Genomic DNA, 13,091 nt, shown 5'->3' with positions numbered 1-13,091 from the left:
CCACAATGGGTGTAGAAATCACTATATACTAAACTTAAAAAAAACAAACAAAAAACCAACAACCAACAGTAAAATAGCATGTGAATAAACAACAGGAGTAGGCAAAATTGCTACATCAAGAAACTGGGTTCATAATACTTTTATTTACAAATTTTTCAATGTAAGGAAAACATCAGTTAATTAAATATTCCTAACCAGAAACCTTAATTACCCAAATTTTCTTTTTTTTTCCTAAAAATATTTATTCATTTTTGAGAGAGAAAGAAAGAGACAGAACACAAGCAAGGGAGAGGCAGAGAGAGAGGGAGACAAAGAATCTGAAGCAGGCTCCAGGCTCCAGGCTGTCAGCACACAGCCTGACCCAGGGTTTGAACTCATGAGCTGCAAGATCATGACCTGAGCCAAAGTCCGACCCTTAACCAACTGAGCCACCCAGGCGCCCCAATTATCTTCCTCTCTCATAAAATTATAATAAAACTACTTGACAGTGAGGATCTAATTTTTAAAAGTGGCTCCTAGGTTATGTCCAGGTTTAATCCATTTAAATCAATTTCAAGTACATTTCTACTTCATAATACCAAATATTTTATAACTCTGGCTTCCAAAATAAGTTCACATATACTATGTCACACCAACAAGCCTCTTACCATCCACATTTTATAGATGAGGAAACTGAGGCTATTCTGGGTCCAAATATTTACCCAAAATCAAAAGACTTGTAGAGTAAGTCAGTACAAGTTGGGTTTTCTGACTCTTACTACATATAGCATTCTAGTAAACTTTACTGGCCCCATGACAAAAAAAAAAAAATTATAATTAATGGTCTTAACTAATATCAGATTATGAATAAACAAAAATGAATTATACTACATTTAATATACTTTTCTTACAAAAATCAGTACATGTACAAGTCAACTTTAACAAGACAGCTAACAAGTGCTAAACAGAAGATATCAGTTAACAGATATCTTAATCATAAAATTCTGCATAATCAAGATTTACAGTATAGCATTTAAAACACGCAAAATCTTTTCTATAAATTGTGTCACCTGGGCAAAATATTTCTAAGCATTTCTAAAGGTGATAATTTCAAGACCTAGTAAGCACAGGGTGTTAAAAACACAATTTTTTAAATATCAATTTTATTCACATGAGTTGACTACTATTTTTTTCTGAAACAAATGTGATTTTACCTTTGATTCTAATATATTAAATATGAGACGGCTTTGAACTCAAAAACTACATATCAGATTTTAAAAATATGCACACTAGTAGTAATAGTCAAATTACCATGATGCTACCACCTGAAAGGTCAAATCCCACCAAATTATCTACCAGACGGTAAGGACGAGAAGGCTAACTGTAATGGAACTGACTGTGATAGAGCCTAGGCCTTCTGAGTACCTACCACACATATGTCGGGCTCTCGGACAAACATGATTTATCTCAGTCTTCACGGCAACAGTGACAAATTTATCACTATTATATCAAAAAAGAAACTGAAACTTCAATCATTAGCTAACTTGCTTAAGTCACAGTGCTAACAAGTGGTATAACAAGGCATGAACCTAAACAGTATTTATTTTGTTAAATAAGTAAATTTATTAAATAAATTTAAATGTGTACAATTTACAAGATCAACTATTTTAAAACAGTAAGATAAATATTTAATCACTTACCTCTTCAGGCAGTTCACTGTACATGGTTTCAGAGGTAGACAATAAAAATATAGGTGAAAATGATGGTATATCTTGTAGCAATGTCAGAAAAGTTGCTCTCACAGTTTCACTGACAGCTTCCCACCAGTCACCAATGTGAGGCATGTAAACAATACTAGGTACTGTTCTTCGAGCTTCACGAAAAATCTAATTAAGGAAAGAACTGGCATTAAAAATTCAAACTGAAAAGAATGTTCAAATTGATATTATTCTAAGGTTTACTTAGTAACCCCCAAATACATGAAATGTGTCAGGCCTGTGACTGTAATTATTCTCAGCTCAAATATTTAAGCTGTTCAAGATGTGATGCATAAGCCTCACATATAGCTTCTATCTACCCTTGCTCCACCTAAAAAAAGAAGGGTGTTTTTTTTTTGCCATTTTATTATTTCTATTCAGTACTTATTAATAATATAAAGGTATCAAATTGTTCCACTTATCTATCATGTAAAGATAACAAAGCAAAACACCATTATAAAATATGCTGCAAATAAAGAGATAAACATGCACCAACATGTCACCCACGTCAGAATGAGATCAGTAAGCACAAAGAAGAAAAGACATAGTTTCCGTGTTTGTGCACATTCCCTAAAATCACTAAATATATGGATTAAATATTTTCACCACGATGCATCACCCTAGAGCTTAAGATTATGAACTACCTACTGAACCACTTGTTTACCTCCTATCACCTTAATTCAATCCTCCACAGAGCAGTCACAAAATACCCTCACATCACTAAAGAGCAATAAATAAATTAGCAAAAAGCTCTGAGACACTCCCATCGTCAGAAAATACAAAATAAAGTTTCCTCAGGTGTTAAAAAAGAATCCTAACCATAGCTTCAGTCACACTCTGCCAACACATGCCAATAAGGACCGGGTTGGCTATTAGTAAGTTGCCAAGCAGAAGTATTGCCCTTTACATAGATGTCAACAATAGTTCAATGGCCCATCAACAAATTCTTGTGGGATGATATGGCATCTCTTCAATACTTCTAACAAATGAAAGAATAAATGTAAAAATCTTCCTTCAATTTATTTCAGAATTCCATTTCTAAAATTCTCTACTACTTCCCTTTAAACATGTTTCAATTAACCTGTATAATGTGCAAGATAGAGAAATAATGATCTAGTATTTAAAATGATTAGGATTATTAGAAATGTTCCTGAGAATCAAAATGATTATTTTTCTTTAATGAATAAGCCTATCACTTGCATGAATTTTTCAAATGCTACATTTTATAAAGCTTTAAACATTCTGTGTAAAATAAAATGTATTGCCAATTTAATAAACCAGATGGAAGATGCTCAAATAAAAAATTTCCCCCAAATTGGAAATGTAGATGTTATGATCACTCACATCAAAAGTAATATTTGCTCCTTCCCTTCCTTTAATATTTGCATATCCACCAATCCAGAACAGTTGTACAGTACAACTCCAGGACTCTCAAATTTTGACCTTTTCTGCAAACACGCACCCTCTTATCCTGGATCTTGAAAATCCAAGGATTATTGTTTTCCAAAGTTCTTGTAGAAGATTCATAAGAGAAAAACAAGCATAAATATTGGCAAAAGGAAGGAACCACACAGGAGCACAAAGGCAAGTGAGGCATTTAATTTCCACCCCCCCAAAAAGAAAAAAATTGCTACATGCCACCCAAATCAGGGATGGTATGTGGAGGACAATAACCGATGCCTTTTGTCTTTCCAATTCCCACTCTGTGCTAGTAAAACTAGGGAGAGTCAGCAGGGAGAGAATGGTGATTACATGAAAAACACTAATGAGCTTATAAAACTTACTGAGAAACCTCACAAAACTAACCACCTAATTCAGCCATGCAAGTTTACCACATGCCCAAGGAGAGATGAGAAAACATGCCTTTAAAAAAAACAAAATGTAGCCTCTCATTCTAGTACTTGTAGGTTAGGTTTTCTAGAAATAGTTGTTGAGAACATCTAGTTGCCAATAAGTATCAAAATAAGTATCAAAGAGTAAGGGCAAAGCAACAGAAGGTTAAGTGATAAAAACTTTATAGAGCCAGAAATTAAATAATGCAGGACTATAGGTGTTTTAACTCATTTGCAAGGCTGAACTAGAAACATAAGCATCACCAGCTCTGAAAGAGTTGAGGGTTGTTTTTTTTTTTTTCTATTTCTTTCCTCTTTTCATTCAATTCTCCCCAAAACAACAGAATGAACAGGATATTCTATTGATCTTATCTCTAAAGCCTTTAGGAAAGTATCTTTATCAGTGAAATTTTTAAAAATTATATTTGAAAACCTAAAGGGGGAAAACAAAGAAAAAAGTCTAAGACAAATATAGAAAAATAAAAAGGCTTAGGCTTATCCATGAATGTATAATTACCTAATTTTACAATTAATCTGACTACATGCAATATTAATAGCCAGGGGCTATTTTCAGAATTTTTTTCCTAAGCCTTTACAGGAAAAATATCTGTAATTTCTAGAAAAATTTAAAATCACTACTAAAACAAGTTTTATTTTTAATTCCTTACTCCATGTGATCTCAGAACATTTAAACTTCCATAATTTCTTTAAATATATAGCCAACCTGTTCTAATTCTCCAGTTTTTGTAATGAAAATTCAAAAAGAATGGTCTAAAAACAGTATTTTAAAATTCAGAAAAAAAGTTTAATCATATCGTGATTTTTCCATAATGTAAAAGTAGCTCTTCAGCAGTTTGCTGGTAACTTTTAAAGTTGTGGAATAACATACACTCCCTGAAATCAATTAACCAGATTCAGAGTAGAAAAATAAAGCCTAGTTTTAGTGAAGCGGCAACTGTCTTGGGAACAAGTGATGCCATTTGATAACTAGAAAAATACTCACCTATAGGGTGTCTTGGATTGGTGGATGTGCAAGGTGTAGTAGAAAACAGAAAAACTGTTATAGAGAAAAAAAGACAGTAGGCCAAATTACTGAACCAACCGTTCAAAACACCTCTGACATGACCAGCACTCTTGCACAAATAAAATGAACAAACACCAGTGTATGTGAACTGTTCATTTTGATTCTTTAAACAATATATTTTACTTCCTTCTGGCTTCTTCTTGCCCCAGACATCATGGTCCCTTGTGTAACTGTTTTAAAGGTTTCTTTATTAAAAAAAAAAAAAAAAGTACAAACTACTTCCTATGAATATTAAAGATATGAAACAAAAAAATCAGGCCACTGAAGTTAAAAGTATCCACACAAAGCAGCACTAATTATATAAACTGAACCTATATTTATAAAAGTTCTTATCATCTCAAAAGCTAAACTTTCAAGTCAGTATTTTAGCCAGCAAATTAAAGTATGTGGTGCATGAAATTTTACTGTATTTTAAAAATTAAGTCTATACAGCCCATAACAAGCCATTTTCTTGAGAAACTGAAAACTAGAGTAATTTTAAACACAAATGTAAATGAAGCAGAAAGCTCATGCCAGCGCAGCTTTCACTTTCCTAAAAAAAAGCTCTATAATAAAGAGAGAAACAATTCTGTCATCAATAAACTTCCAGAATTTGTCTTGGTCATGTTGTAGTACTAGGAATGTGCTAACATTGTAAAAGAGAGAGAAAAGAAAAATCTTGGGGGCTAAAATATTCTTGATTTTTATAAAAATTAAAAAGTACTATTAATATACACTATTAAAATAAGTATTTAATTCCTTAGACCATACTATCATAAATATTAATAATATATCTGCAATACTAATAACTTCATGTCATATCCATCACTTTACTCCATTTATATTCTATTCACCTAAGATTTATCGAGCATCTCTGTGAAAAGGAGGCAACGTCTAGGATCAGGATGCAAGAAATAAAGTGCTGAATTTCTTAAGCATACAAATCAGCCTATTATAAAACATAACTATACTAGACTTTCTGATCGATGATTGTAATATAAAGCAACATTTTATGAAAATTAAGTCACCCAAATTTTTTTTCTGTTATTTTCATTGCCTAAAAATTTTAAGAATTTCAGTAAATGTGATATGACAAACTCTGGACCAGGATAATTTAACTTTTTTACAACTTAAGAAAAAAAAAAGGTTGTTGCTATGGTACAACACAGAAACCCATGTGCACAAACCAAGAGTACCCAAAGTATACACAGAATGCTATGGAGAAATCCAGAAACCCTTATGCATAAACACAAGAGCATCCAAAGAATACACATAGGTAAGTATGTTAATTCCTTCCTGCTACTTAACCAAAAAGGATTTTCCTTGAACATTTCCAAATACAATTTCTTTCTGGGAAAAGAAAAATACTGCAATTTTCACCAAAAAAAAGAAAAAAGAAAAGACCTTATTGACCAAATTATTTGTAACAACATACAATATCCAAACTCCAAAGCTTGTGGCACACAATATATAAATTTATCAATTCAATCATTAATGAAAAAGAAAATACACTTATCAATTCTGATTTCCTAAATCAACAGTAGAAATAATATAAATAATACATTTGAAGATGTCAGAAAAAGGGAATCATAGCTGTTCTTTGGTTTTTTAGAGTGTTAATACAGATAAGTCTTTTAGTACAGTTACTAACATCTCCAGCTTTGTTTTAGGTCTCAGTAACTACTTGTGAATTTTACTCAACAACCATAAATCTTCCAGGCTACCCCAGGCTTTTCCATTCTCCTTCTAGAGCTTTTGAGAGACTATAAAATACTCAGTAACATAGATACATAGATAGATAGATAGATACATACATACATACATACATACATACATACATAGACAGGCAGACAGATAGATAGATACAGACATACACACAGACAAAACCAGTTTATGAATTCTGGCAATTGTTTTCAGTAATAAATGTCTAGTGTCCAGTTATCACCCAAAGTACTAAATCTCCAAGTGTGACTGATCTCTTAAGACCTAGAATAGTAACAGCTGGATTCATGTTTAAAGCACAGATTCCTGGGGCTCACCCCAAATTTAAAGAATCAGAATTCCTGGGTGTAGAGCCAGGGAATAAGAAATTTTAATAAGCACTCCCAGAAGAGGCTTATACCCACTAAATCTTAAGAAACAATGACAAAACCCTATAGTAGACACGAATTCCTCTACCATTTTCACACACTTTGTAAGATTCATCATCAGCTGAGACAGTATGAAGGAGAAAAGAAGGATTAATATATATATGCTTGTATGTGGATATGTTTTAAAGAAAAGACAATTAAAAATGTATAAAGAACTATAAACTGGGCTCTTCCCCTTTCCCATCTTATCATATATATAAATACAGCCCTTTAAAAGTAATTGAAGACTTCTTTCCATATTTGTGTCACACTATTAAATAATCCAATTTAATTTATATTAAGTATCTTAGAGACTAGGGAAAAGAGAAAAACACAGAAGAATAATGTGCCACAGACGAAACCACATCTATTTTGAGAAAATCCTGCCTATAGGAAGACTAGTTCTCAAGAGAAGTAAGGCAAAAGAAAGGGAATACAGAACAGAGGAATAGAAAGAAGAGGCTTTTATTCTTTCCAGCATTTTTATTTTTGTTTTGTTTTTTCTTCAAATTTTTATTTAAATTTTAGTTAACATACTGTGCAATATTGGTTTCAGGAGCAGAATTCAGTGGTTCATCACTTACATACAACACCCAGTGCTCATCATAAGAATTGTCCACCCTACTTAATACCCACCACCTCTTTCCAACATTTTAGCAACTGACTAGTATGCCCTCTTACCTAGGACTTTTATGCCTTCTTCTACCCAGTTACAGATCCACAAATTAAGAAAAACTTCTTGGGGTGCCTTGGTGGCTCAGTCAGTTAAGAGTCAGACTCTGGATTTCGGTTCAGGTCACAATCTCACAGTTTGTGGGTTTGAGCCCCACATCGGGGCTCTGCACTGACAGTGAGAAGTCTGCTTGGGATTTTCTCTGCCCCCTCTTTCTGCCCCTCCCCAACTCGTGCACATGCTTGCTCTCACTCTCTCTCTCAAAATAAATAAATAAACTTAAAATAGACAAAGGAAAGAAAAAATTCCTCAGTTTTATTACATAATAGTCTCCTTTTAAATAATCTTTTAGGGGGCACCTGGGTGGCCCAGTTGGTTAAGCATCCAATTTCAGCTCAGGTCATGATCTCATGGGTTTGTAGGTTTGAGCCCTACGTCGGGCTCTCTGCTGTCAGCACAGAATCCTGCTTTGGATCCTTGTCCTTCTTGCTCTCTCCCCCCTCCCTTGCTCCCTCGCTCTCTCTCTTTCTCTCTTCCTCTTAAATAAAAATAAACATTTGGGGCGCCTGGGTGGCTCAGTCAGTTAAGTATCCAACTTTAGCTCAGGTCAAGATCTCACTGTTCCTGAGTTCAAGCCCTGCGTTGGGCTCCGTGCTGACAGATGAGAGCCTGGAGCTTGCTTTGGATTCTGTGGCTCCCTCTCTCTTGATCCTTCCCCCACTCGTACTGTCTCTATCTCTCAAAAGATGAATAAATTTAAAAAAAAAATTAATAAAAAATAAACATTTAATAAATAAATCTGGGGGAGCGACAGTAATATATTTACGATTTAAAATAACTTTAAAAATGCACTTAAGATACAAATAATCAGGGATTAATCAAGACAGTTTATCTGGTCTCTGGCCAATGTTCAGAAGCCCGAGCTTCAGCTACCATAGCTACAAAATTCTGACTCAGTCCTGAGCAGACTAGACACCCAGGTGTGGTCACTCAAGAATAAGCATTACTTCTAACCCACAATCTTGTAGGCAAAAGCAAGGAACAGAAGACTTCTTGATGTACTAAATGCAGTGTAATACAACCAAAACAATAAATGTTAAGTTTTTCTTCCTTTACACTGCCAAGGGACATCTCTCTCCACCCTCTCCAAGAACACAACAAAAAAGTAAAAGCCAGGAACTGAGTAAGAGACCAAAAAGTATACAGTTAGAATTCAAATTTGGCCCAATGATGCCCAGTAGAATACAAAAAAAAATATCCTAGGATCTCAGTAATACCAACATATGATTTACTACAATGGATCCTAAGTATCTCCTCACCTAATACTCAATAATGGATTTATGAACATGTATATACATGTATTAGCCATAAAGAACAGCTATACACAGAATACCGTCTCACTTTGAAAATGTTCCTCTTTCAGAGTGATTTTCTTCAGTTTGCTCCATACTGTCAAATACACATGTCAAAAAAAGAAACCTAAACTGTACAGCAGAGTGTAACCTAAAATGAAAAAGTTTTATTCATTTCCCAATTCTCTAAATTCCTTCCCCAAAGCCAAAGCAATGATTATTAACAGTTTTTTAGGATATTCTTGCACACGATTTATATATAAAAGCATGAATATACATTTTTAAGGTTTTTTACACAAAGATTCTATTTTAATAGACCAATTTATGACTTGCTTTTTCACAAATATCTCCTTCATCTCTCCATATCAGCCTTATGTAAATTTACCTCATTCTTGTTAATGACCTCATAATATGTAAGGATATACCATAATTTATCACAGCCCATCCATCATTAAAGGACACTTAGCTTGTTGGTCTTATTTAGTTTGGGAATTCCATACAATGCTGTGATAAATGTCCTTGTACATTCAGCAGTGACTATTAGATCTAATACATCTTTAGGAAAAATTCCTTAATGTAAAATTCCTGGAACAAAAGGAATATGTTCTTAAAATTTTCTTAAATGGTGTCAATGACTCTAAAATCATCAGGCATCATCAAGCTTTTTATTTTTACAAACCAGACAGTTGCTTCAAAATAGTATCGTGTTGCCTTTTTTTTTTAATTTTTTTATATGTTTTTATTTCTTTTTGAGACAGAAAGAAACAGAGCATGAGCAGGGGAGGGGCAGAGAGGGAGACACAGAATCCAAAGCAGGCTCCAGGCTCCGATCTGTCAGCACAGAGCCCGACGTGGGGCTCAAACTCACAGACTGTGAGATTATGACCTGAGCCAAAGTCGGACGCTCAACCGACTGAGCCACCCAGGCGCTCCTTCTTTTCTTTTCTTTTTAATTTTTTTAAATTCATGTTGCTTTAATTTGCATTTTCTTCAGCTGTAAGGCTAAGAATCTTTTCAAACTTCTATTGGTTGCTTTTTCTATTGTTTTCTTCCTATAAATGGCATGCTATTTCGCCAATTTTTATATTAGGGTGTCATTCTTGCTTCTTACTGATTTTAACATATTTTTGTATATTTCAGAAACTTATCCTGAACATGTGTGTTACACACACACTTTTTCGCCAGGTTGTGTCTATTAATTTTACAAAAACAATTATTTCTGCCATGTATAATTAAAACTTTTATAAAGTCAAATTTGTTCATATCTTTATGTTTTCTGGCTGTGTTCACTGCTTAGAGACTACTTTCTCATACTCAAGATAATAAACATATTGACCTTGTGAATTCCCCTTTTACACTTCCATTAACAATGTAGAATTTATGTTGGGGCTACAATAAAAAGTAGAAACTCAGTTTTGTTTTTTTCTTTTTCCCCTCATTGAGTCAGTTTTCTAAGACCATTTATTAAATAATCCATCTACTGTATGATATCAAATGTCATCGTTATCATCATCATCATTTACCATCATCATATGCTAATCATCATCAGATACTAAATTCTCATTCTATGTAGGCCTAAGGGTTAATTCTCTCTTCTATTACTTTGTCTGTCCATTCTTGCACCGTTACATATTCTTTATTACTACATTCTGTAACACCTTTAAAAATCTGGTAGAGCTCCTTTCATTATACTTTTTCCTCCAGAACTCTCCTTGCTATGCTCATATTCATTTTCTGAAGAATTCATTTTAGAAGAAACGCAAAGCACTTTTTTTTTTTTTAACTTTTCCTCTTAAATTTTGGGAATATTATACTTGAGCCTGAACTTAATTTATACATTAATTTAGAAAAGAACTCACAGCTTTCCAATTTTGAGTCTTACCAGCCCTCAGCTATGTAAGGAAGCTGCAGTAGCAGTGATAAATATAATGACAGTTAAGAGCTACAGGGTACTTACTATATACCAAACCTATTGGATGAACTGATTTTAGTAGTCACAACCACCTTATGCAGTATCATTACCTTTGTTTCATAGGTAAGAAAATTGAGTCTCAAAGAAGTTAAGCAATTTGTCCAAGGCCACAACCAATAAGCCAAGTAGCTAATATTTTAATCAATTTGCAATTTGACTTGAATCCATACTTTGAACTATAGTAATTAAAAACAAGGTGTGTTTTTTTTTTGTTTTTTCTTCTTTTAGACACTGCAAATTAATTATTTAATTTCTAGGTAAAATTAGTTGCTATTTTAATTAGGACCATTTTTTCCATTATATTTCTAACTTGTTACTGGGTGTATAAAAGAAAACTACTTATTTTATAATATTAACTTTGAAAGGTGTCCACCTTGCAGAATTCTCTTATTGTCCCTAATAATTTTTCAGTAAGTCCTAAAAAGTCTCCAAATATACAATCATATCACAGGCAAATATTTATAACTTCAATGTCTGTTCCAATATTTTTATCTCTCAATGTCTAACTGAATCAATTTTGCATGCCTTAATAATGGCATATTACACTTCTGATGTGCTACTAGAATCCATTTGTAATATTTACTTTATCACCATTGCCTAAGTGAAATTACTCTGTTTTCCTCTGTATTTCAGTTTAGCATCAAAATGATCTTATCCTTTAGGATTAAAAGAATTCACCCATGAAACTATCTGGATTTAGTACTTTTTGATACTCAATTTCTCCTTCCACACTTAGTGTCTGTTTAGATCCTCTCTCCGCTGGATTTATTTTTAATGGTACTGGGCAATTCTCTTAACTTGCATACAAACTGCAATAATTTTGTCTCACTAAAAAGGAAAAATATGAACAAACATATAAATCAACATTATTGGAAAACACTCCCAGCCAGGATGAGTTAAATGTACAAAATTTGTAGCAAATTATTTGTATATAGTTTTTATTTAAGCCATGGGTTTTGGGGTGAAAAAAACTTTTAAATAGAGTTTTCTAAGTAGTGAATGATGCTAGGATGCTGATACTCAGACAACTGTAAGTAAAAGAGAAACGAAATCAATGCTGTGGACCATGAAATATATACATATATATATATATATATATATATATATATATATATATATATATGTTTTCTTTCTACAAGATACAGAATGGTTTTCAATTAGGTAGTATATGTGTATGTATTAAATAGTTATAAAATGTACTCAAAAACACAACATAATTATGCACAATGCTCTTAAGTGTTACTACTCTGGTCATGTAATCTCTAAAAGTAGGCTAAATATCAGAGTTGAAAGTGGCATTGCCCTAACTTGTTCCAACATGATACACTTATAATAAATTCATAGTTATACGAACACCCCAGTAGAACTCTGCACTTCACAAACCGGCACAAAGTAGTTAAAAGTCAAATATCACACACACTTGACTACTGATAGAAATATATATAATTTTTAAATTGCTATCATTTTTGTGTTAATTTTCCCCAACTACATACAGTAAGGCTCTAAGTACACACTGAAATCTGGAAAGACTCTGAAACCACAGTGTTGAAAAGAGGGTCAGAAGAAGGCAAAAGAAGCTTCCTTTCTATAACGTTTAATAAAACTTTAATATAAGAAACAGGATATTAAAATTTCTGAAAAGAATGAAATATGGGGAAAACAATAAGCTCACTTTTAAACATGTTATACATCAAAAGGATCCCTGGCCTTAATATTAGAATGCTAATGAGTAACCAACAAAGAGTTAATATTCGCATTACTGTTCTTTGAAAAGACTTTATAAACACTACTGAGATACAGAGATATAAACAATTAAGAAAGTTGGAAGTACTCTGATACGGTACAAACCTACCTGTGCACATGATTCTTCAGGTGTTTTGGCACTAACTGAATAAAGTGCTGGGAGATCTAGTCTGTGCACAGAGAATTTTTCTAGAGTGTGCAAAAGTGCTGGAGCAAGGTGAGAAGTTTGACCTGAGCCTCTTTCTCCAGACAGCAATAATCTTGGCCTGTAAGAGGTTGGCTGATGATATGGTGACCTGGAATACATATAAGACATGATAATTATTTCAAAACGATACACTCTGAAGATCAGTATGAAGTATTAGGTAAAATATTTACACTAAATATGTAACTCCAAATTAATAGAATTTTCTCTTTTACTTCAAGTACAGTGAATCATTTTTTCATTAATTAGCATTTTAAAATGTTGATCTCCCTGACAATTTTAATAACCATGATGTAAAAGTATAAAAACTCATTCTAAAACAAAGTAATAATACCTGGGTATTCATTCTATCATACCATACATATTACTTGGAAAACACTTCAGAC

General features: G+C 33.1%; 1 protein-coding gene across 4 annotated transcripts in view; it reads right to left on the bottom strand.

Annotated features, from left to right (window-relative positions):
• Nucleotides 1-13,091, bottom strand: part of ATAD2B (ATPase family AAA domain containing 2B) — a 162,355-nt gene that overhangs the window by 42,600 nt on the left and 106,664 nt on the right. For all 4 annotated transcript variants that reach the window (XR_007462447.1, XM_049652475.1, XM_049652474.1 and 1 more), the window contains 2 exons: nt 12,610-12,796; nt 1,680-1,865 (listed from right to left, as the gene is read on the bottom strand). Coding sequence is in view for 3 of the 4 variants with exons in the window: in XM_049652475.1 (XP_049508432.1) it covers nt 1,680-1,865; nt 12,610-12,796 (373 nt within the window). In the remaining variant the exon portion in view is untranslated. The remainder of the gene's footprint in view (nt 1-1,679; nt 1,866-12,609; nt 12,797-13,091) is intronic.

This window comes from Panthera uncia (genome assembly GCF_023721935.1).
Source record: "Panthera uncia isolate 11264 chromosome A3 unlocalized genomic scaffold, Puncia_PCG_1.0 HiC_scaffold_12, whole genome shotgun sequence".
In the NCBI taxonomy this organism is placed as follows: Eukaryota; Metazoa; Chordata; class Mammalia; order Carnivora; family Felidae; genus Panthera; species Panthera uncia.
This window is presented reverse-complemented; position numbering and strand designations above follow the sequence as displayed.